The sequence below is a fragment of the Pollicipes pollicipes genome, unplaced genomic scaffold (genome assembly GCF_011947565.3).
Source record: "Pollicipes pollicipes isolate AB1234 unplaced genomic scaffold, Ppol_2.1 Scaffold_6710;HRSCAF=7953_pilon_pilon_pilon, whole genome shotgun sequence".
NCBI classification, from domain to species: Eukaryota; Metazoa; Arthropoda; class Thecostraca; order Pollicipedomorpha; family Pollicipedidae; genus Pollicipes; species Pollicipes pollicipes.
In genome coordinates, this window is record NW_023596925.1 from 1 (window position 1) to 24,097 (window position 24,097).

Genomic DNA, 24,097 nt, shown 5'->3' on the forward strand with positions numbered 1-24,097 from the left:
CTGTTATATTAGTATCTATTAATGTCTAATTCTAACATGACTTCAAAAGAAATTTTGAGAATTAACAACAGATCTTTAAAATTCTAGCACAAATAACACTTCTTAGACCCCAGTTCAAAGGTACCATAACTACCAGTGCACAATTTGCTGGTGGTATATAGATGACTGCTGAGGTTGTACATGGAACAATTGCTAAGACACTGTTTAGCATACTGGCATGTCATAACATGGCAGTGCACCAACAGTTCATGGATATTATTCCAGTTATCTTTTGTTCAGCCACTGATCCCCAATCTACCTGATGCAGTTTATACAGCAAGCCACTGGATGGGTTGCAATACTCTATTGTCACATGATCATGACCAGGCTATCAAAAACTGGTCAAAAATATTATGACAATAATATTGAAACTATATGCTCAGTGCAGCATTCACAATTATACTTTTTTAATTATTTGGTATATCATTGGATATTTCCAAAACTTGCAACTTATATCCAAAACATACAACCCACCACTAAGCAGAAAACAAGGAGTGAACTCAAAGCCCAGCAATGCATCCTTTCTGAACATAGCTGTTTGCACCACCTGTAGCTCACAGCTAAACAGTGATGGGGTAGAAGTGAATTTTGCTGTGCATCTAGAGATAAAGAAAACATCTACACTTACATCTTTTATTTCTTTTAATGACATCAGATTATCTCTACTTCCTAAGTATGGGGATGGATGCCAGTTCTACATTACTTGAAAATGTGCAGTGCCACATCTACTTATGAAGAATAGAATATAAAACACAGCATAATGTCTGAGCTCCCAAACCATACATGACCTCAATCTCAAACATCAATCATGTGATCACAAACTGCTGTTTGACATTTATCCTGGCAGATACTTACAGGCAGGACTAATTGAGCATCCTACTCCACACCTGGATGGACTGACATCTTCCAGGAGATACAATAAGAATTTTTTATCACTCCTGTCTACTGATTCCAATAGAAAGTGCCCCTCAAATGAAGAATACAAAAGCTGAATCCTGATAGACAAGTACATCATACATGTTCCACAACATTGTATTCCATGTCTGTGGCACAACACACATCCCAGATCAGTGCATCCCGAAAAGGAAATGCAAGTGACCCAACTGCTAGCAATATCGATTGCCCAATAAGCGGAGGAAGGAGGAAATGGGGAAAATACAAGCCTAGCCTACTGAAACCTTCAAATCGACGCGACGCGACATTTACGGTTCATCAGAATGCCTCTCGTTCACACCTTTCATCTCACTCTGCTCTGAAAATGCGTGAGGAAATCAAAAATACAAGTATATTTTTCAAAGTGAGAAAGAAATGCGGCTTAGCACAAAGTTTGCACAAAACATTTCAGCGCACCCACCATGGTTGCTGTTTACAGGTACCACCAACCGGAAAGGGCGCTGACAGCGTTGCCGCCTCAAACAATAATATAATCGGAATACAAAAGTACTGCCCTAAAATATTTCTCTCATCCTTCAGCGCCAAATATCACGTTCCCCAAAGACGTAATGCATTTCAGGGGACATTATATCTGTAGTTCACTTTCATCATATCATGCTCCAAGAATGACTGTCTGTCATCGGTTAGTGACGCGGATAAAACGTATTCATTGGCGATTGGCGGTGGGCTGATTTATGGTAGCACAACACTGGTGATACGAGTGCTTTTTGACGACTTAAAAAACAGATATATAGTGATAAACGCATCCAGTGTATGCGTAATTACCCAACTGCCCCATAAGACACTGGTCAAGGCGCCGACAACTCGCGCGAATGACAGGCGTTATTCACAACTCCACACCGTCATACCGAGAGTGGGTTAATGTGGGACGCTTGTTGAACTCCTGTCAGGCGCGGCCGAAGACTTGGAAGTGTTCGATCGGCTAACGTGCGTCTTTTCGCTCAGCTGCCATCAACCCACAAAGCAATCGGTGGTCGGACCCACAGGCCACACCGGAACGTCAGGCATCCGCACTGTGGCGCTGGGTTCGCGCCGACCACACAAGGGTGTCGCCACCATGACGTGGCGAGCACTTTCTACGGGTGCTGGACGAGTGTAGAAACCGCATTTGTTTACGGAGCTGACGACGCAATGCGTTCGGCTGCTGTTTCTCGCCAAACTTAAAGTTTTTTTAAAAATACGTGTCGTCCACGCAATTTCGGTTTCACGCATCCGACACCTAAGCTGGTCCATTCAGCGCTGGGTCTGATCCGATCGACTGATTGATGGACACCTTCTTTCATCAGAGGCTGCACCAACCGAAAGACCTGTCAAAAACGTGCAGTGCATTGACAAGTGGAATGTGCATAAGCACGATTATTTTATACCACATATATTTGGTTCTTAATGAGGTGCTCGATTCCCACAGAAACAGCTCCAAAGCACAGGACAAAGAATGCTGCTTGTCACTGCCCCTGATGGGCCCACCGTGCGGGCGGCACTTCACAAGACCAGCAAAAAAATATGAGGCCAGCATCCTGCCCATCACGAACAAAAACACATACCACCCTTTTCTGAGACCAATACCACCCTCAGCTCTTGCGCACGCGCCTCGGTACGATCTGCACACCCTTCTTGAAGCGTCCCGGCTGGCCATCGAAGCCGCGCACGCGGTTCTTATCACGCGGCTTCTTGAACTTCTTCAGGTCCTTGAGCATCTCGACGCTAGGCAGCGCGAGACCGCTCTTTTTGAGCTTCTCGCGTTCCTCCCGCTCGGCGGCGCGCCGCTCCTTGGCCGCCTCCATCAGCTGGCGGTAGTTGGTGGCGGTGCGCGGTGGCGGTTTGGCGCCTAGCCGCACCAGCAGCTGCAGGCGGGCGTCGCGGCGCCGCTCGCGCGACATGCCCTCCAGGCCTAGCTGGAACACCTCGTGGCGCGCCGCGCGCATGTCGCAATCTGCGCCATCGTCGGCGACGGCGGGCGTGGCCGGCGCGTCGGCGGCCGGTGCGGTCGGCGCCCGCTGCCGGCTGTAGGAGGTAAATGGACAGGCGTGGAAGAGCTGTGCGCCGTCGCCGCAGCGTGGCTCATTGTCTCCACCACACGGCGCTGGAAAGGAAATGGGGTTGGTATGAGACAACACATGAGTGCCACTGGCGCCAGGGCAGATCTGAGTCAAGGCGAGCAAGAGGAAACACCAACACCAACATGCAGGATTTTGTATCATGCGTTTAACACCTTGTTTGCATGAGTGTTTGCTGCTCCACCATGCCATGCTTGAATGCCAATTCTAATGTTTGCATTCATATCATTCTCGAACACAAACAACACATCCTAAACTATCCAAACCATGACTTCACAATTCATTAACTAAACCATGACCTGGCATGGGTTTTAGCAGGGTCAATGAGGCTCATTGGGGTCTGGATGGGCTCTGAGCCTTCAACAGCTTTGAGACGAGGTGATTGATACAATTTATGTACCTTGCAAGCATTGTGACATAGCAGCGACCTTCACTTTGTACCCTATGTCAATGCATATGTTTATCTTCAATAGGTGTGTCTATATTCCTCATCACTGCCAACCTACAGCACAGCTTCATTTATAGCCGTTGCCAACATAAAACTTTCCTGTGTTGCCAACTTAACTGCTCTCGACTTTGAACGTGCACTCCGTCAAATTACCAACTTCTCATTTGGGTCCAGATTGGCACGGGTGATGAGTGAGCATCATGCTGTCCATTGTTCCAATTTTGTTAAAACTTTTACTGTTTGAACTACTAGAACTCAAGCTTATGCTTGGCACAAGTAGACAATGCAGTTGATATTTGCCCTGAAATTAATTACTTACTGCTTATTGCTATCAAGTCCCACAGATTATAGTCTTCAGACATAAAGCATGTCAAACCTGAAGATTTTGTCAACTTCTCAAGCTAAATGCACAGTTCAGATTTGCACTTATTTACAAGCCCCATGCAGAACATAGGTATGGTTATTATTACACTGCAAGGAGAATCAAACCAGCACACAGATATATGGTAAAATTTAGGACACTGCACCATGGCGGCGCATGGAACAAAATGCCTAGAAAAGCATCTGAGCCCTGCTTAATCTTGAGCCTGATGTAACAATACTGAAGAATGTCAATCATGCTACAATTTTGAGTACAAAGATAATAACCTTTGATTCAGTTTTTTGCTCTTGGAATGTATTGCATTGACTCAGTGCATATCAATTTATCTGCAGTCAACATGAAACAATAAATGGTGCCTAGATGTCAAATACAAGCCTTTCCAATAACACTGCTGGCAAATGGCTGGAAAATGTAGATTTGAACATAGCAACACATCAGACCAAAAACTTTAAATAAACACTGACATGACAATACTGCTGTCTGCATTCTCCTGTTTTATCACAGAATCATCTGTGAAGTGTGATGCATCCCAAGAATATGCAACTTCATTGATGACATGGTTCTGTACTCAATTCTGTACCTTCCGGAGGAGAGGCAATCTGTTTTCATAAAAACAGGACACACATGAAAACGAATACCTCATCAATGATTTCAGTATTTCGGATGGATGACTTATCACGTGTCATAACGCGGCAGAAAACGACCCAATAAAAATGAAATACCTTTCTTCTTCTTCTTGGCCATTTGTTCAGTGACTCAACAAGTCAACACGCAATGAGAAAATCACGAACAGTGGGAGCGTTTTCCCGTGAACAGCCTACGGCGATGAATACCACCTATTAGTCGACACTTGTAACAAAACACCGTCAGCTGTTATAGAGCGCTGGAATTGGCACGCTACGTAAATTTGAAACATCACTAAAGCGCCAAATATGTCGCAATAGTTTACTTCCATATATAGCTTTCCTTCGTTATGCCGAGGGCCCCACCGAATTCAGATTCAAAACTCTTTTTCGTTTTATCCACGAAGATTGTTTTAAGCTGCATATTCAAAGTTTCAGTATCAGGTGCCCGAGGATGCCATAGCATCCCCACCTAACAAAATGCGGAGCGTTAAACACGCACCCGGTGGCCGATTTTAACGCGCTTCGCTCAGGTGCATAGGTTTACCTCGGCTCGCTGAGACCTCATAAAATGAGTGAGCCATACTACACCAAATTTAAAGAGCGTGTTGGCCCGTATGGCAAACACACTGGCATCAAAATTTTTAGGTTCTTAGGTCACGACCTACGGGTCAGATAAGGTCAAGCAATGCTGAACCTTTAGAATATATAATCAGAATAGTATAATAATCAGAATAGTAATAAATTTATATAAAAAACAGATAATAATCAGAATAGTATCCAAAGTGCCCTAGCATTACGCAATCACTGAGAACTTGGATACTTGCTCTATGCAGTACGTCCCTGGTGTCCATTTAAGGCAGTAATGTGTTTAAACCATTAGAACGTCATGGTAGCCAGGCTTCCAGAGAAAACCCCATGAACCTTGTCCATTCTATTTCCGAGACACATATCTTCTCGAATTTTTCCCGCTCCGCTTTAGAAAGCACCAGAAAGACCGCAAACCTTCATTCTCAGGAGACACAACATATCGTGGCCTCTCACACCACGAACCAAATTCTCGAACACTTCCCTGGGCGAGGTGCACCAAAACCTTTATTCGAGGCACCACGGCTTATATTTGCAAGAGGAGTTTTTGAAGGAGTTGCGTTTTGCTTCCACCAAGTTCCTGCTCCGCCCGTTCCTTGATATTCGGCGGAGTGGCACCAATTTGATTTATTTTCATTTTTGGGAGTCATAACCTGTATCTTTCAGAAACAAGTAACGCTAGGGGGGCATCTGAAAGGGCCCCAAACCATCATTTGTTATAGACAAACAGATCTCGAGGAAAATTAAGAAACCCGTGACGCTCCATCGACGATATCATGACTCGGCCCATTCAGTGAAGCGACGTCAAAACGTTCGTTTCACAGCGCCAAAACATGTATTCACTTTAGGCAGCAAGTTCAAGTGGCTTTCGAATGGGTCCCGAACCCTTCATTGTAAAGGGAACCACGACTTCCATGCTTTCCATCCTGACCAAATTCTGGGTCGACCCCATCCGCAAAACAGGCATCACAAAACCTTAATTGTGCAGTACCATAAACATTATTGAAGCTGGTGCCCAATTTCAGGGGGCAGCACAATGGGTCCCCAAACATACGTCTTCAAAAGGCAGCAAATTTCAAGAGTACCTAATGTTTATACTTCCCTATTGGCGAAATACGGGATCGACCTATTCGACACTGGGTTACCAAAACGTTTTTTAAGGCACCATAGCCTTTATTTTTAAAGGTGCCATATCAAAATGGGTCATTTAAAGGACCCCAGCATCTTTATTTTCAAGGGGCGCAAAATCAGCGGCAACACAACTTTTGTGCCTTCCACCTGATGGAATCCTAAGTCAGACCTCTCGGGGAAGAAATACTCGATGCCTTCATCTCGGCCATCGCGACCTACCTTTTTAAGAGGCACCCACTTATAGGGAGGCCCCACGAAAGCCTCTCAACCCTTCAATGTCAAGTGGCGTCAAACTCTAGAGGGCAGCAAATATTGCCCATTTTTTTAATTTCACGTGGAACCAAAGGCACCACTATCCATGGGACAGCAGCACGTGACCTACCTTAGGATTTTAGGTACAGCGGGTCCCAAGGATTCCTTTGGGCCGCGGGGAAACGATGATCAAGGGTCAGATCAGATGGTTCGAAAGGCAGGCCGGAGGTGGAGGGATCTCAGCCAGTAGGACCGAGCTCTCGGTCCCGCACCGGTCTTGGTTGGCCCTGGGGCCTGTTTCCTAAGTCGGGCAGGACCGGGCCTGCAACTGTCAATCCGCAAGATCGTGCATTGGTCATGCCTGTGCTGATCAGTGGCTCACATTGTCCAACAATGGGTCCCGTGTTGACAATAAGCCTAAAGTCGGCCAGGAGCGCATTTACTGAACATGGACAGGAGCGGGACCCTCGAATATCAAAATGCCTCTTGCGTTGAGCATTGCCCTCCGGGCAGTGCCGGAAGACGTGATCAATGATGATGCAACCGTCTTTACTCACAATGAGATACTGAGGCTGTGCCAGTCAACAGGTCGCGGTAGTGAACGAGGAACCCTCCGCATTGTGTCAACTGGGAGGCGGGGGCTGCATGTAATAGTTCGCCGCGCTTCCTACTACTACTACCAACATTTCAATATTCGCGCCATGTCGTGTCACTCGAGTGGCATTTACGAGTTAGCCTATGTGTGCAAGTTATTGCTTTTGCGTGTAGCCATTCACTGTGGGCTTGGTTCCCGCGGTGACGCCCTTTCGGCCAGGATAGAGAGGGCAACCGCCGACATATGGTCTCATATAGGTGTCGTAAAGCCCCAATGACGCACAGCCATTTATTGTGAGGTTAGCGACTTACAACATTGAACTCTTTTGGGTGCGTTTTACGTAAGTTATTGTGTACTGTGTCATTATTATTTTTTCTCTCTTACCAAATCGCGAGTCCCCACAAAATTTAGCTTATCTTTACTTGAAGGATTTGATGGGGATAGGGAGCCCCGTTCCTTGTAGCTTAACTTAGCTCCTTGTAGCTTAGATTTAGGCAAATATAGGCGTGGTAGGGGAGGGGACAGCCCAACACTGGGGCTTGCCCCCAATACTCTCAAAGAACCTTTATAAAAGCGAACATAACCATGCGACTCGTACTGGATCCGTACTCCGAAAATACCAGCCACGAGATCAGTAACCTGTTTTGTCGTGGGACTACGCTACCGGGGGACAGTCACCACTGCAGTTCGTCGAGGGCACTGTACACCCTTTGTTTGTCCCGCGAAGTGAAGGAAACACCGGCTGGACGTTTGATCGACTACAGTCTATTGCTTACATGTGTACTAGTGTGACAACATGTTCGTGTGAAAATATGTTCGTGCGCTATCGTCATCCGGCAAATTAAGCCGGGTTAAGTTTTTTCATCCTCATTAAGTAGTGCGTGGCATCCCACGTAATGCGCACCAGCCGGGCATTTTGTGCCTGCTGTGTCCGAACGTGTGACACCCCCCACCCCACCCCCACCCCGCCCCTCTCGCAGCTTTAACAGTTGGACACGAAACACACCTGTGTTGATTACCGTGCCTGTTACCGATTACGTGTTGGAACCTCTATGACACTATGCAGATAAAAAACAACAACAAACAAATAAACAAAACAAAAACCGTCAGACATGCATATGGGGATGTCAAAACGGTGTTGTGTGTGTTTGAACCACACATTGTTTATCGAAATTAAGTCGTGATTCTTGGGGAAGGTCCAAGCAATGCTCACGAGCCCGGGCATACGGAGGAAGTCGTCCGGAAATCCGCACGATGGTTTTCACCGAGCTCGCTCCGTGTTCCGCTTGGAGTCTGCCAATTCACGATAAGTTAGCCTTGATCATCTGACCAGAGGGGACGCACGCGTGCGTGCTCGCGCGGCGCCCCACCACCCCCTGGCGCGGCGCTGACGCGGCCTGGCCGAGCCGTCGACCGCGCGGTGGGCCGCATCCCGCGCCAGCGCGATGTGGGTGGAAGCCCCCGCGCTGGAGCGTGAAGCCCCGATAGCGACGCCCGCCCACCGATGCGGCAGCCAAGGCCAGCCACGGGACCGGCTGCGAGGAGCGGGGTGCCCAGCAGGGCGGCAGCCGCCTCCCGGCCCTGTCCGTGGCAGAGGTGGCTCGGCGGCGGGTGGGGCGCACGGACCCACGCGTGTCCAGGTCAGGTCAGCTCCGCACCGACCATGTCCGGTCGCGCAGGTGAGCACGGCGCCGGCGGTCGGCGCCGCCCACAGCCGGACGGTGGCGGCACTCGGAGCCGGAGCCGTCCGCTGATGGCTGGTGACGAGACGCTTTTCTAGCAGTTTACTGCATAAAATGTAGCGACGTGTAACTCGTGGCTGATGAGATGCGCATTCATAGCTCTGGATAGCTGTAATGTTTGGTGGTAAACAGTCTGGTATTAAGATAGTCTGGTAAGTAAAAGTGGATGAAATTACCATATCGACGAAAGCGGATACTTGTTGTAAGCAAAACTCGCTTTACTATGCGGAAAAAACACAAACAAAAGCCTTGTGAGCGTAGACAGGTACGCACGCATTGCATGAGGCAAATATTTCCAAAGAGTTATCGTGTCACCAATACAAATAGGGCGTACTGAGTGGTGTGTGGACCACGTAAGCTATCTACTCAAAAATTGCAGAGGCCCACAAACGGTTAAAGAACACCCACGCTAGTTGGAAGCCTGAAGCGACCAAATGTACATGGAAGATCCAGTATACCAAAATCTTCACATAGGATAATAAGTTCAAATGGAATTCAACAGACCGCCAGCAGCCAGTGAAATGACAAGGCATTGTCCATAACGCCGTTTTCCAGCACCTCCTGGTACAGTGAAGGTCGACAACTTAGCTGAAGAACTCCACTCTCATAACTGGACAAACCAGGAGCTAAGGGTCTTTCTTGCCAAGGTAAATGAATGTAATTAAATTGTATCCGGGGAGCCTGGACGCTCTTGGTGCGAAGTCGTCATCAAAGGGGCAGGATACCGAAAAACCAGGGACTATTGCAGTGCTCAGGTTGACCTGGACGGAATATGTAAGCATCATTACTTGTAATGTCTTATGTTATACCGAAGCAATGAAGGTAGCATGATAAAAAATTAAAACCCATGTATATATTATGATGAAAATTAGTAAGTGTGCTAGGTATCATTCAGGTATCAGTATCACTTTCTATGATAATATTTCATAAGTAATGACAACTAACTAACTTAAAAATACTGATGATACAAAACAAAGTAATATAAAACTAGCAATGAGCCAAGTTACAGTTACCAAGACAGAACAAGGGGCGGGGGGGGGGGGGGCAGCGGCTGCGGAGGATAACCCGAAGACAACTCGGATCCTCGCAGCAGCGTATGGTCCGTCCAAGCGACTGACGATACAGCTTAAGGAGATCGTTAGTCTATTTCATTCCTTAATGTTCATGACAGAACCCATTAAGACATCGTGCACCGAGATTGGCACGAGGGCCTTGAAACGTCCAGGGAGATGTAGCAGCAGACAGAGCCTGTCAGAACCGAACCGGACTGTCCAGAGACTCGAGGTGTTTCGACTTCTGAGATGGACCAGCCAGCAGCGACCGGAAGGGCACCGACGGATAATCGGCTTAGAAACCGATCATTGAACTATTAGAAGGTCAAGATATGCTTGAGAAAGCAAGTAGGAGATAAATGCATGCCATGGAAGCGACAAGCTTAACCATATGAAGAACATGGGTGATACGTCGGAAGACACCACGTTAGAACGAATGGATAAAGATGTGGGATAGGATTCTGCCGTCCGAGCTCAATAGCCATGACGGCTTTAGAGAACCCGACAGAGTAAACCAGTGTGGCGACTCGAAGAGCAGCATCCGCTTCATGATGCAAGGCGTGGCTACCACTGAACTCAATTTCTTATCCATCAGCTTCTTGTTGATGAAAGATGTTGAATTGACACCACAACGCTCCCAAATCTCATGCACAACGGCACCATCGCGCAACGGCGCATTCTGTCGGCGGACCAACAAGAAAAGTGTTTCACCACACCATGAACGGAAATGTCAGAATCGCGCCATAACTGGCGGCAAATCCCAGATTTCCGGAAAAAATCCGGCATTGGAAGTCCCGAATGTAATCCAGATTTCCCTGTGCATGGTTACGGAAACGCCTCTGGTAATCCCTATTACGCTCCCGAGGGAATTCCCAGTTGTAATCCAACCTTGCCGTGAAAACGGGGCAATAGGAACAAAGCATAAGCATTGCAAATGAAATCATTGTTCGGACTACCGTCCTTCTTTGCTGCGCACGCGCAACATAATGCTCAATAACATCTGACGGCGGCTGGAGACTCGATTTTTCTGAACGTGATGCGCATACTCAGACAGCAGAGCAGAACGATAATCCGAACAACTTGTTCATTTGCAACCATGACGCTGTTGTCATGAGCCGTCGCAGTGTTTTCGACACCATGAAGACTCATTCAGGTTGCGTTTCACGCCTGGAAATATCAATAATTGATGACATTCGCTGTCGGGGATTTGCCCAATTTCGTTGGGGTTTTCATTTTCCCCATCGAGGACTCGCCCGGCTCGTGTCTTATTCTTTATATCTTCTGTCAATTGCTCCTCTACAAAGTGGGGCCGCGTTCGCTGGACGCAGCAGCTTTAGTACCTTGTACGCGACATGTAGTCCTTTATATCCATGTTAAGGTGATCAACGTTAATAAACAAACACATTTTACGTTCGCGTGGTCAAGCCAGCGAACCTTCAAGAACTGACAGACGCCTTCAGACTTGAGATGGGGCGCATTACCGTCAACAAGATAGACTAGTCAACCGACTATCTGCAGCAGGTTCTGCTGTTACGCGTCCTAGATCGCCCAAGGGGCTATCTGGGGGAATTTTGTAGTCAGTATTTGACAGACGTGGAATCTCTGACTACGAATGTCGCTGCTCGTGTTATGCTATTGAATTGACTGTCAAATGCTACCGCAATCACGCTCGCGCGGTAACTACACTTGCCATTGTGGAGGGAAACGTAAGTGGCCTTTTGTCTGGATTATCTTGCACTTTAAAAAGCTGCCGCATGTTGCAGCTCATTTGTTTGTTCTGGTCTTTTTGCACATATCATAAAAAGCTACCAGCGTTTGCAGACCGGCCTAACCTAGGGGCAGGTGGCAGAGTGCAAACACTAAAACATGACGTTATTTTGGCACAAAATGAACATGATGTCAAAAGTGATGTATTGAGCTACTTAAAGCATCAACAGTTCAGAGAAATATACTGCATTTCTTTGGTCCAGCATTCCCTTTTTGTCTCAAACGCATTGGGGGGGGGGGGGGAGGGGCTCAAAAGAGCATTAAGGAGCCCGAGCCAACATTTGGGGAGGGAAGGGGGGGGGGGTGCTCAGGCTCCCTCGAAAATATTCAAAATTGACCCCCCCCCCTACCAGTATCAACAAGTAGTGGGTCGTTAAAACGGTGTCAGCTGTTGTTACGCCAGATAACCCACAATTCTCTGGAAACTGGCAAACTGCATGATGCACGGCGGGACGACGCTCAATTATGGTAGAACGATAAAAGGCAATGTAAAATCATAGCTAAAACCGGAAACGACAAGACGCCGTTTTCGTTGCACTTATGAATTTACTGCGTCGCAAAATGAGATAATTGCAACTTTCTTGCCACACCGGTGCAAAGCCACTGCGATTTTTCCTGTCCTTACCGCCGTGCCACACGGTCATTCGTGTTTTACTACATCTGTGTTTTTCGGCACGCCCGAGCGCTCTAGGTCACGTGAGCTGAGGGGCGCGGCTGTATTTCGTGTTTTTATCCGATCCCCGTTCGCCGCCACTGCGTCGCTTTGAGGTGAAGCCGTCACGCGTGTCGACAGGGGCGGGTTCGTCGCGCGCTTTCAAAACACGGGGCCCGAGTAGGACGGGGTGCGCTCAATCACAGGTTGCGGGAACGATAATGGCCCTGCTCCTTTCACCAAAACATTCGCTCCAGTGCCCTGGCATTACATGAGCGCAGTCACGACCACATCAATGGCCATTGTAGAGGGCCAGCCGTTGACTATTAATCGAGTGAATCGCATGAGTTGCCGGATAAATCGGACTACTCCTGTCATGTCCGTCGAGCGGAGGCTTTTTCCAGGCTCGCGCTGTCACATCGTTCGCTCTGTAAGAGTCAAATTGTTCAGGACGTCATTGCGGCACTGGCACCAGCATCAGTCTAGAACTCTAGATGCATGGGTGGACGTGCCTGCCCACCTGGAAACGGAGAGCTCCCGTTGGTACCAGCGCCAGTGCCGGCTTTCGATGCGTTCGGCCCATGCGTCGAATGTGGCAGCTTTCCGTATCACCTTGTCACATCACATTGTCACATTGTCATGTCGTGTCACACCACGCTGACAAAGTGTCAGCATTACCAGTTTTGCCACCAGCAGTAGCACCGGCTCGGGTTCAGCTGTAGCTGCCGGTATACGATGCCACCAGAACCCTCGAGTCTACTCAAATGCACCTCGGGCTTACTCAACTTCCTGCCAAGCGCTGCATGGTGCCTGTGTATGTGTGACTGACGCAGCAGCCAGGCGTTGACAACAGCACAGCTGGTGGTGTCGTTGGAATAGGAAATTTTGCCTGGGAGACAGACGGTGGTCAAGAACCTTGAAATCCCGATATCAAAATCTACGACCCACTCTTCCTTGGTCTTCTTTTCTGAGCGGCTGCTGCCCAGCTCTCTTCCGCCCAACACTGTCCGTGTCTCATCGTGTGCACTGCAGAATGTTATCAAAGGAGTTGATAACAAACGCTGAGCGTTATGCCGTAAAATTGGTGTTGTTCGCTGGTTTTATTGTCAGTACGTATCGTTGGCTTTGATTAGTCGAAAACATGTTTATGCCTTTTCGTGTTTGTTTTTCGATATTTTTATCATTTTTCAGCTCTCATTTTTTCATTATATAACAAATGCGTCATCTTCTGAGAGCTTGGTTCTGAAGAGTGCATGCTATAGACCTATCACACGTGGAGCTTTATAAAATGGTGGGTCCCTAAGACAGTGGTAGCTTTGTTATGTCAGATGATGCCTAATTTCTTTTGTAACTTGAGGAGCTGTGAATAATAGCGTATTGCTTTCTTGAATATCAGAGGAAAGAATGGGCGAGTGATTTGAAACTATAACTCAGGACTAGCCCTCAACACCACAAACACTGTCATCGTTATAATTGTTGGTTTTTTACAGGGTCGCGGAATGCTACTAATGCGACCCCCTGGCCATTCCAATGTGTGTGTCTGGTCGACTTCCGTACCTTCATTCCGTGTACGCTGTATGTCCAGACGTTAAAACCCATGCCGTCCCCATCTCCAGATCAGCTCCATCCGTGTCCTCACGTGCTGGGATCGTGCATGTCCAGACGTCTGGAGACGGATATTTCCCGGATATTTCCCAGATATTTCCCAGATATTTTCCATTTTCAGCTCTGCTGCGCCTGTGTCTACTCGCGCTGGCGTCGTGGGCGGCGGCCGCCGCCGAATACGAGGGCGGCGGCGACTCGGACCCGTACGGCACCGACGCGGAGCTCGAGCCGGGCGACGACCTGCTGGTGGAGACGCACGAGGGCCTGCTGGAGGGCGTGACGCTGACGGCCGGCTCCGGCCGCCTGGTGGACGCATGGCTGGGCGTGCCATTCGCGCAGCCGCCAGTCGGGCCGCTGCGTTTCCGGCCGCCGGTGCCGGGCCGCGTCGTGGGAGGGCGTGCGGCCGGCGCAGCGCCAGCCCAACTCCTGCTGGCAGGTGCTCGACGAGTTCTTCGGCGACTTCGACGGCGCCACCATGTGGAACGCCAACACACCGCGCAGCGAGGATTGCCTGTACCTGAGCGTGACGCGGCCAAGACCGCGGCCTTCGCGGCCGGCACCTGTGCTCGTCTGGATCTACGGCGGCGGCTTCTACAGCGGCACGGCCACGCTGGACGTCTACGAACCGAGCGTGCTGGCGGCGGAGGGCGGCGTCATCGTCGTGGCGATCCAGTACCGCGTCGCTTCGCTCGGCTTCCTGCAGCTGGACGCGGCGCCGGGCAACGTCGGTCTGCTGGACCAGGTGCTGGCGCTGCGCTGGGTGCGGCGCAACATCGCCCGCTTCGGCGGCGACCCGGAGCGTGTCACGCTCTTCGGCAACTCGGCCGGCGCGGTCAGCGTCAGCATGCACCTGCTGTCGCCGCTGTCGGCGCCGCTCTTCCGGCGCGCCGTGCTGCAGTCGGGCTCGGCCACCAACCCGTGGGCGGTGCTGAGCGCGGAGGAGGCGCGCCGCCGCGCGCTACGGCTGGCCGAGGAGGTCGACTGTCCGCGTGCGCCGGCGGCGCGCGCGCTCGCCTGCCTCCGCCAGACGAGTGCCGAGCGCCTGGTGAACGCCGAGTTCTTCACCACCGGCATCTGCGAGTTCCCGTTCGTGCCGGTGGTGGACGGCGAGTTTCTCCCCGAGGACCCGGCCGAGGCGCTCGCCGCCGGCCGCTTCAAGCGCGCCGAGCTCCTGGCCGGCAGCGTCGCCGAGGAGGGCAACTACTTTCTGCTGTACTACCTCGCCGAGTACGCCAACCTGACGGTGGTGCCGAGCCCGAGCCGGGCCGACTTCACGCGGCACGTGGCCGCCCTGCTGCCGCGGCTCTCCGAGCCGGCGCGGCTCGCCGTCAGCCACGAGTACACCGACTGGACGCGGCCAGTACGCGCCGGCCACACTCCGCGACGGCCTCGACAAGCTGGTCGGCGACCAGCAGTTCGCCTGCGGCGTCAACGATTTCGCGGCGGCGTATGCGCGCGAGGGCGGCGCCGTGTTCGTCTATCAGCTGCGCCAGCGCGCGCCCGGCTCGCTCTGGCCCCAGTGGACGGGCGTGCTGCACGGAGACGAGGTGGCGTACGTGTTCGGCGTGCCGCTTCGCGCCGGCGGGAGCTTCAGCCGCGAGGAGGTCACGCTGTCCAAAAGGATGATCGGTTACTGGACTAACTTCGCCAAGACCGGGTGAGGAACTGGGACGTGCTGGTGGTGTGTGCAAGCAACCCAGGCGGCTGTCGCGCCCTTAAAACTCAATAACAACGATGCGTTGGAGGCGCTCCATTGCCTGTGGTGGTCTACTGATACGCTTGACCAGGACAATGCCTGCGAAATTAGTTCGTCACACGCATGAAGCTTGCCGTGTTTTGTGATATCAAATCGCTTAGTCGAAACGCTTGGGGACTAATGCACTTGTCCAGCGCCCTGCAGTGCTGCCTCTGTCGACACACAAGCTCCAGTTTTCGACCGCCCAAGGTTCCCATCGCACAAGCTGACTCTGGTCACGATGAAGTGGTGCAATGCGCGTGCAGGTCCTTAGGTTCCCCGCGCTGAGTTAGCGGCCTGCAGCTTTTGTAGTGTTGCAATGATCCCTTGAATGCAGGGGTGAACCAGGAATTTCCTTCAAGGGCCCGAAACTGGGTGCTAACGCACCGCGCAGATCTCGGCTTTCCATCAGGGTCCATCTAAGGTAAAAAAATAATAAAAGAGGAGTTAAGCCGCCATCCGACATGCCTCCCATTGTGAGCGCCCCTGTTTGGATGCATTCAGTGGCGCGCACCATGCGGATCTGCAGCTGCCGCACCACTCCCTGTCGACCCCCTCTCACCTCTCCCCTGAGCCGGAGCGCACTCTCACCCGCCCCCTTACCCACTCCGCCGGCAGGGACCCGAACCAGTCAGGTGACCAATGCGCCCTGGACGGAGGCGCCTCGGCCGACTGGCCCCTGTACGAGCCGAGCGGCCAGCGGTACCTGGTGCTGGCGGCCAACACGCGCGCCACCGGCCGCGGCCTGCGGGCCCGCCAGTGCGCGCTGTGGTCCAACCTCGTGCCGCCACTCAACAGCACGGCCTTCGGTCTTAGCGCGTAGCGGTCTGGTGGCTCTGGTGGCTCGGTCTGGTCGTCTGGTGTGGTGGCTCGGGTCACCAGGGCGACGGGTGTAGCTGACGTCTGTCCCCCACTGGTCCGTAGGCGGCGGTGTAGCCGACGTCTGACCCTCACTGGTCCCTGGGGTGGTGAGGAACCGACGTCTGATTCTCACGGTCTGTAGGGCGACGGTGTAGCCGACGTCGACCCTCACAGTCCCTGGGGCGGGCGTGTAGCCGACTTCTGACCCTCAACCGTCCCTGGGACGGTGGTGTAGCCGACGTCTCTGACCCTCACCGGTCCCTGGGGTGGCGGTGTAGCCGACGTCTGACCCTCACAGGTCCCTGGGTGGAGGTGTAGCCGACGTCTGACCCTCACCGGTCCCTGGGGTGGTTGATGAGCCGACGTCTGATTCTCACCGGTCTGTAGGGGCGACGGTGTAGCCGACGTCGACCCTCACAGGTCCTGGGGGCGCGGTGTAAGCCGACGTCTGGACCCTCACCGGTCCCTGGGGTGGTGGTGTAGCCGACGTCTGACCTCACAGTTCCCTGGGGCGGTGGTGTAGCGACGTCTGACCCTCACCGGTCCCTGGGGTGGTGATGGAGCCGAAGTCTGATTCTCACCGGTCTGTAGGGCGACGGTGTAGCCGACGTCTGACCCTCACAGGTCCCTGGGACGGTGGTGTAGCCGACGTCTGATCCTCACTGGTCCCTGGGGCGGCGGTGTAGCCGACGTCTGACCCTCACAGGTCCCTGGGGCGGTGGTGTAGCCGATGTCTGACCCTCACCGGTCCCTGGAGTGGCGGTGGAGCCGACGTCTGATCCTCACCGGTCTGTAGGGCGACGGTGGAGCTGACATCTGACCCTCATCGGTGTCCTCACCCCCTAGGATGAGCCCAGCAGCGGCAATGCAGCTAGCGGCGGTGTCCCGCTGGAGCGGCCGGGCATGGTCGGCCTCCGCGCACAAGATCATGGTTGTGTCGTTGAACTCTCTCTGGATATGTGTTCTCCGTAGCCGGACTGGCATTGGGTCTGTGTTCTCTGTGTTCGTACCACCCATGAGCCCGCGATCTATAGTTTGTCCCCGCCCGGACACGATCGTCCCATTGCCAAGTCTCAATGGGCGCAGATCGGACTGACCTAGCCGTTCGCATGGCCACCTTGCACGATCACGGGGACGGACGGAGGGCTCACCTGTCCTCTGCACCGAAGTAGTGCAGATGACATGCTAGCGCACACATGTTGGCTCAAAACACACTCAGGTACTGGCTTTGGAAATATGTGACGTATTCAACGTGATGTGCATTATGACGCGACAATACACGGGGTGACGTCATAGACAATTCGAAATGTGTGGTGCTTACCATTGAGGCGGCACCAATACTAATGCTCACAAACAGCCCTCGCGAGTCAAACATTGGGCTGGAGGCGGTCGAGCACAATGCGGCACCACATTTTAATGCGGGATTATTGGTGGCTCCACGAGAAAAGCTATTTGGCCACGGCAACTATCGAGTTCTGAAGTTCTCAACTATCAAGCTCAAGTTCTCTTCAAACACATTAGTAACTCACCATGGGAGCAGCCAATATTTTAGGAACAATGATGCATATGTGCACGGAGGACGAACGTGTCACGTGTCTGGTAGTGAACCAATCGTCATGCGCTCCGTTTCATCGGCGCATGCGTGGTCTGGCTGCTCGTTGTTTGCTGCGAGCTAATTTGAAACCCGCTTATCAAGATCGCAGCCGGGATGCTGACAGCTCATTGGTCCGTTCGAGTGATCCCTGTGACTGCCGATACCAGCTTTTTTTGCCGATTATCTGCCTCACCCGCCTGCACCTAGCCAATGGCTTATCTGCAAGGCTTCGTGGAGACCGCCAGCGAGTCACTTTTAAAGCGGGTTTTGCACAGCTTGATGCGCTCGAAGGAACAATATTGCAGCTCGCTCTGAAAGATTGAGTCACAACAGCCCGCACTGGGAACGGCGGGGGGGGGGGGGGGGGCAGAATCTGTCCATCTCCTGCTTTTTGTGCGTTTTCCACTAACATAGCACTGAACTGATCTGAATCGGCTTGGCCATATGTGTTTTATGCGGACCACCGCGCGGCACCGTGTGCCAGACAGTATGATAGTGGAGTTCAGATCATTGATTATTTTGATATATCTTTCAAGGCAGTGGCTGCCTTAAATCATGCTTTTTCCAGTGAACCTTGGTAACCCATGACTATAAATACAGGCTCGAGACGTTGAGTTTTGTCGGCATTAGCAGAGCTCACCTCATCAATTTGTTTTAACCTGTACTTTCTGGCAAACTGAAGGTCGATTATTTTCATCACGAGGCTGCTTAACCCCACAACAGTTCTCTGAAAATCACAGCACGAACGAATGGCGTTTGTGAGTGCGAGTACATTCTCTTCAACTTGTCGACGATGCAGCCACTCCGTTGTAGGTGGGCCACATCAGCAAGATTTGCCGCATATCTCTCGTACTCTGTGCGATCTATTCGATCTCGCTTGCGGTTTGCAGCGATTTTTAAAATTAAAACGACCATAATGGAATCCAGGTAGAATCGTCACAAGCATGAAAAGCACTCACTACGAACATCCTAGCCCTAATATTTTATTAATCAAAAGCAAATAAACTCCCACCTTATGGATTTATACAACTATGCGACAATAGAAAATAGCTGTCGGCTCATTTTGTTTCTTGGCTTTTTTCCACTTATGAGAAACCGCTTCACGGCAAATATGTTTGCGCTTCTCACAGTCTTTGCCTGAAGCGGTGTGTGGTAATACCACAGACGCTTAGTCGGACGCGAGCTGCTGGCAGAAAAAGCGACTTTCTCACTGTGTGTGTGCGTGGGGGGGGGGGGGGGAGAGATTTGGCCACTCGCTGTGCCAATCACAACTGTTCATTGGCGCTGACGATATTCATACCAGTAGTAGTGTCACTTTTAAGCCCACAAGCCACCAATGCTTGAGTTAAAAAAGCCCAAAAGTGGTACCTTTAGTTCACTAGAGATGACGACGGGCCACAGCAAGATTCTGGCATCGTCAGGTTCGCGAGGTACGCTACAAAAACTTTGAAGGCTACAAGGAAAGAAAGGAATGTAACGCTGTGCCAAAACATTGACAGCGGTATTGTATTCGGAGTCACACCGCGGCTGGCCACTCCACACAAAACGGCGAACTGCCGCACGCAACGCCGACAGGGAGACTCACTCTACACGCCCCGAGCAGCACCTTTTAACCCCTTTCAACCCCACCCGCGACACCCGCAACAACAGGATGTCCGCCGATTCCGTCCCAGTCGCCGTTGGTGCGTGCTTCCGCGTTGTCCGGGTTGTCAACGACTGCACCAGAGGCCTCCTGGTTTGGACCGGCCCGCGGGCCAGGGGCAAGGGGTCCGTCGTCCCCTCGTCACTGGCCGTCACAGCGTATGCATCGACCTATACCGAGGCCGCAGGTCCCGCACGTACCACGGTACGCCCGTCCACCTCGGCGACCTGCGATGACACGATCCGCGTGACGGTGCCCTGACGAGATGGTTGCCGTACATCGCGGGGTGGCGTCCAGCCCTTGCACATTGTTGATGCGATCCTGCGGACAGATTCCCTCGGTCGCAGTCAAGCAGCCATCTTCCATCACGCCCCGCCGTCCGGCGTTCTCGACGACGACACTGGCCGCGATCGAGCTGGCGTCGGTCCAAACGATCGCGCGTCTCCGGCTCAGCACCACCGGCCGCGCGCCGGGTCTACAGCTGACAGGCGCTCACCACACGTGTCCGATCTGGGTCGTGCAGATCTCGTCAATCCGCGACGTCATCCCAGCCGTCGGTCGCTGCGTTTGCACGCCTTTTCAGCCACGCAGCGGCTGGCTGTGGCCGGCTGCTGCCCACACAGGCTCGGGAGGCCTACCCGTCGCTACACACCGGCCGCGAGAGTACATCTCACCGCCCCACCGGCCACGGAGGCTGCTCCACCGCTCCACCGGCCGCGGGAGGCTGCTCCACAGCCCCACCCGGCCGTGGGAGGCTGTTCCACCGCTCCACCGGCCGCGTGAGGCTGATCCACCACCGTTCCACCGACCGCGGGAGGCTGCTCCACCGCTCCACCGACCGCGTGAGGCTGCTTCCACGCTCACGCTCACCGGCCGCGGGAGGCTGCTCCACCCGCTTCACCGCCATCTGCAGAGCACTCAACGCTGGCGCCCGTCACTTCCAGGCGACCGTCTACGCCTGCTGCTCGCCGCTAAACCTTGCCGTAAGAGCCGTGCTGCATCTATCTCCAGTTGCCTCCTGGTCACATCTGCCGCCGCACAGAACCGCACGTCGGTCGGCGTCCGCACGCTGATACCTCCCAGTGCAGTGATGCTATTCATGCCGAGGCACGACGTCCACACCCAGCGGTCGGTCGGGGCACTACCAGGACCTCGAGCATCGCTCGACGGTCGCTGGCGGCCGTCCACTTCCAGACTACCGTTCCCACACCGTGCTGCCCTCCACCGCGTAAATCTCGCCGAAATAGCTTGTATTCGGAGTCACATCGCGGCTGGATGTAGAGTGAGTCTCGTCGTGTCGTGTCGGCGTCGTGTGCGGCAGTTCGCCGTTGTGTGTGGAATGGTCTAGCCGCGATGTGACTCGAATTCACGCCCCGAACAGCACCTCTTATGCTCCTTTCAAGCCCACCCGCAACAAGATCGGCCCGCGACTCGCCGGCACCACCGCGTCCCACCCCACCGCGTCCGCGGGCTAACGCATCGCCTCTGAGCCGTGACCGTTTCCCTATGCTAGCACTGTCCTGGGGCGTGATCTATTAGCACATATGGTCCACCGTTGCAGGTATTTGAAGTCGAAAGTAATTAGATTATTTTTGGTGCTGCAGTCGTGGTACTACCCAGGATAGTCCTTAGACGTAACTGATCTTAAGGTTTCAACAATGTGTTTTTGAAATATGCCCAAAAGGCGGGGCGCTCCCTTTCAACTCAGCTTTCAGTGAAAATTTTGGGGTGGCGTTCTCGATTCTGCAATCCTGCGTACGACCTTGCGTATACTACTAGTTGAACTCATCTGGAGACAGAATACTGGCTGGGCGTTTTGATCAAATGAACGTGAGTACGGCAGACCACATTTCATGGAGGCAGGCTTCGCGGAGTGGTCTGGCGAAGAACACAGCGTGATTTGCAAGTGGCGTAGCTAAATGAATATAGAGAGGAGCTAGAGGAGCTAGAGGAACACTGAAGCCGAAGGCACACGCAATTTATGACAGTTTAGAACGCTTGCAAGGTTTCCAGGACATCACAGATGTGCCTTGAGGCATCAAAATAGGATACCAAGATTGCAAATCCCAAAACAGGACTCCTTACGGGTGACGTGGGCGTTTTCCCCCAAGCCCCTGAATTGGTCCCCTCCTGGGCGGAATGCCGGCCACGCCGCTGAATCCTGCCTCAATGCTCGCGGCACTGCCGGCTCACCCCATTGTAACCAACTCAGCCTCTCGCGCGCAGCAGAGCGCACCACGCAGCGCCAGCGTTTCGTGACAAAGCCGTGCCGTGCCTGGCGGTGGAAGTCTTGAACGTCTCACAGAAGAGGAGTATGAGTAGATCCGCCGGTGGGTCTGGGTGACCGCCCATGCAGAAAATCGTTGCAACCTGGGACGACGCGTTGCGCTGGTTTGCGGGCTGCAGTAGTTAAGCGGAAAGAGCGCAGTGCCAAGGAGACTATCGTACTATCACGTTGTACGTTGCTGCGTTGCAAAAAGTCGACATCTGCTATGTTATTCACGGCCAGGTCATATCACCAAGACACATTATGTGAGGATGCAACGGATTGCCGACCGCGCCATGCGGCCGGATACTCGTGTAGTTCGTCCGGTTAGTGATTTCTTGAGATGCCTTAACGCGGAATCACTCCTTCCCCCCCATAAACACGCATCGTGGCCGGCTCTGGCCAGGGCCCCCGTGTCCGGACTGGATTCCGGGGACCTGACGCGCCTTGGATAAACGAGGAGCAGTCATCGCTCACCGTGCAGACCGCCAGGTGAAAAACGGCTCTCCACGGCAATCCGCTGCTGAAAACGCGGATCAGCCCCTCTGACGCCGTGGCAAGGAATGGTTTAAACAACCTCAGGCAAATAAACCCTGAATGGTTCCTTCCGCCGAGTTGCGCAAAACGATGACGTCATTTTTCCGATATTAATTGAGTTCTAAAAAAACTTCATCGATCTGTTCGCAACTGTTTTTAGTCATCGTCACACATCACGAAATGATGCAGTGATATTCGTTTTCAACAAGGTTTGACAGCTTTTGACATTTTATTTGGTCTCTCTTGTACATCAACAAAATCCAGCAAACATTTGATCACGAGCACTTAAACCTTGAAAACAACCCCTCACAAACAAACGAACACAAACACCAGCTTATAATGTCAGCACCTTGAGCGTGTCTTTTCGGGATATTAATGCCCGGCCGTAATGAGCCATTTGGTGCCTGCATCAACGAAACAGTCACAAAAATAACAAAAATAATTATCCCGTCAATTTCTCCCGTGCACAAAGAAATAACCGAAAACGACCAATAATACCTTACATCTTTTTTAAAATTTTCCGAATGGCTTGCATGAGGTACTTCGAGCGCAGATCGACCAAATATCCGCTAAGCATAGCTTTTTGCATGTACCACCGAACGACCCACCACCCAAGTCGTTGCCGGTCCAGTCTCGACGGATAGTTTTGCCATCCGCCCTTTTGCCAGAACAGGACTGCGGAGGCTTTTTGGTGCCGCCACCATGCGCGGCACAGGCCGCCCCGGGCCTGAGTTGACCCTCGTTGGCCAACTTCCATGCCACCACAGGAACGTCTTTCCATGTCAGTCGTGGTCAAACAATGCGCCCACTCTGGGACTCGTACTCAGTTGCCGCTGTATTAATAAGCCAATCATCTTTCCCCTAGACCACGGAGGCGACGTAATCACTCGACGACATCAATAAATAATCAAGTATTAAACAGTAAAGCCAGGTCCGTCAATACCTCTCTCTGGCTCAACTGGCCGTGACGGCCCCTTGTGCTGCATACCAAACAGGAAGCCCCAAGTGGCGAGCCTGCAGCGGTTGGCCACGCTAGCGACGCGGTTTACGGCCTCGTGGGGTTTAGAAAAACGCAGTACCGCGTCATCCTATTAAACTTCCGCACCGTGGGCCACTCTCTCCCGCACTGAGGCTGCAGATGAGGGGTCCAAGAGGTGACCAGTAACGTCGTGCAAAACAATGCGCATTCGGACAAACGCTTCTGGTCATGAGACTGACAATACGGTCAAGCTTCTGGCCAGAGATCGGACAAGATGGTAGCTTCTAGCTAGTAGGTAGCTAGGATGGTAGCAAGATGGTGTTGCCTGTGTGAAAGAAAAACCTGCGACAACCTTTGCCTGTGCCCCAAATTGCCTTGCCTTAAACATATTTTTGTAATTGTAAGGTACGCAGTACTAGAAGCAAAGACCATCTCTAGCATGTTGTGTGCTGGGTCACACCTGACACCAGCAATTAAAGACATCCCCAACACTGATCGCCATTTGGCAGGGTGCATTATTCCTTTCAGTCAGGGGCTCCAGCCCTGCCCCCCAGCTCCAGCCCCCAAAATATTTTGCCTGCAACCTGATTTGAGAA

General features: G+C 52.2%; 2 protein-coding genes across 2 annotated transcripts; one reads left to right on the top strand and one right to left on the bottom strand.

Moving 5' to 3' along the window:
• Positions 1-2,564: 2,564 nt before the first annotated feature.
• On the bottom strand, positions 2,565-2,918 carry LOC119108821 (uncharacterized protein C1orf131-like). The gene has a single exon (XM_037232368.1). The coding sequence runs from the start codon at positions 2,916-2,918 to the stop codon at positions 2,565-2,567; it is 354 nt and encodes a 117-aa protein (XP_037088263.1).
• Positions 2,919-14,333: 11,415 nt separating this feature from the next.
• LOC119108820 (acetylcholinesterase-like) lies at positions 14,334-16,497 on the top strand. The gene is made up of 3 exons (XM_037232367.1): positions 14,334-15,151; positions 15,249-15,544; positions 16,241-16,497. The coding sequence occupies exons 1-3, from the start codon at positions 14,363-14,365 to the stop codon at positions 16,443-16,445; spliced, it is 1,290 nt and encodes a 429-aa protein (XP_037088262.1). The 5' UTR covers positions 14,334-14,362; the 3' UTR covers positions 16,446-16,497.
• The last annotated feature ends 7,600 nt before the right edge of the window (positions 16,498-24,097 follow it).

Coding starts and splice junctions, on each gene's coding strand:
- LOC119108821 (XM_037232368.1), bottom strand. CDS start 2,918: ATGCGCGCGGCGCGCCACGAGGTGTTCCAGCTAGGCCTGGAGGGCATG.
- LOC119108820 (XM_037232367.1), top strand. CDS start 14,363: ATGTGGAACGCCAACACACCGCGCAGCGAGGATTGCCTGTACCTGAGC. Junction 15,152..15,248: donor TGGTGCCGAGCCCGAGCCGG/GCCGACTTCACG, acceptor GGACGCGGCCAG/TACGCGCCGGCCACACTCCG. Junction 15,545..16,240: donor ACTAACTTCGCCAAGACCGG/GTGAGGAACTGG, acceptor CTCCGCCGGCAG/GGACCCGAACCAGTCAGGTG.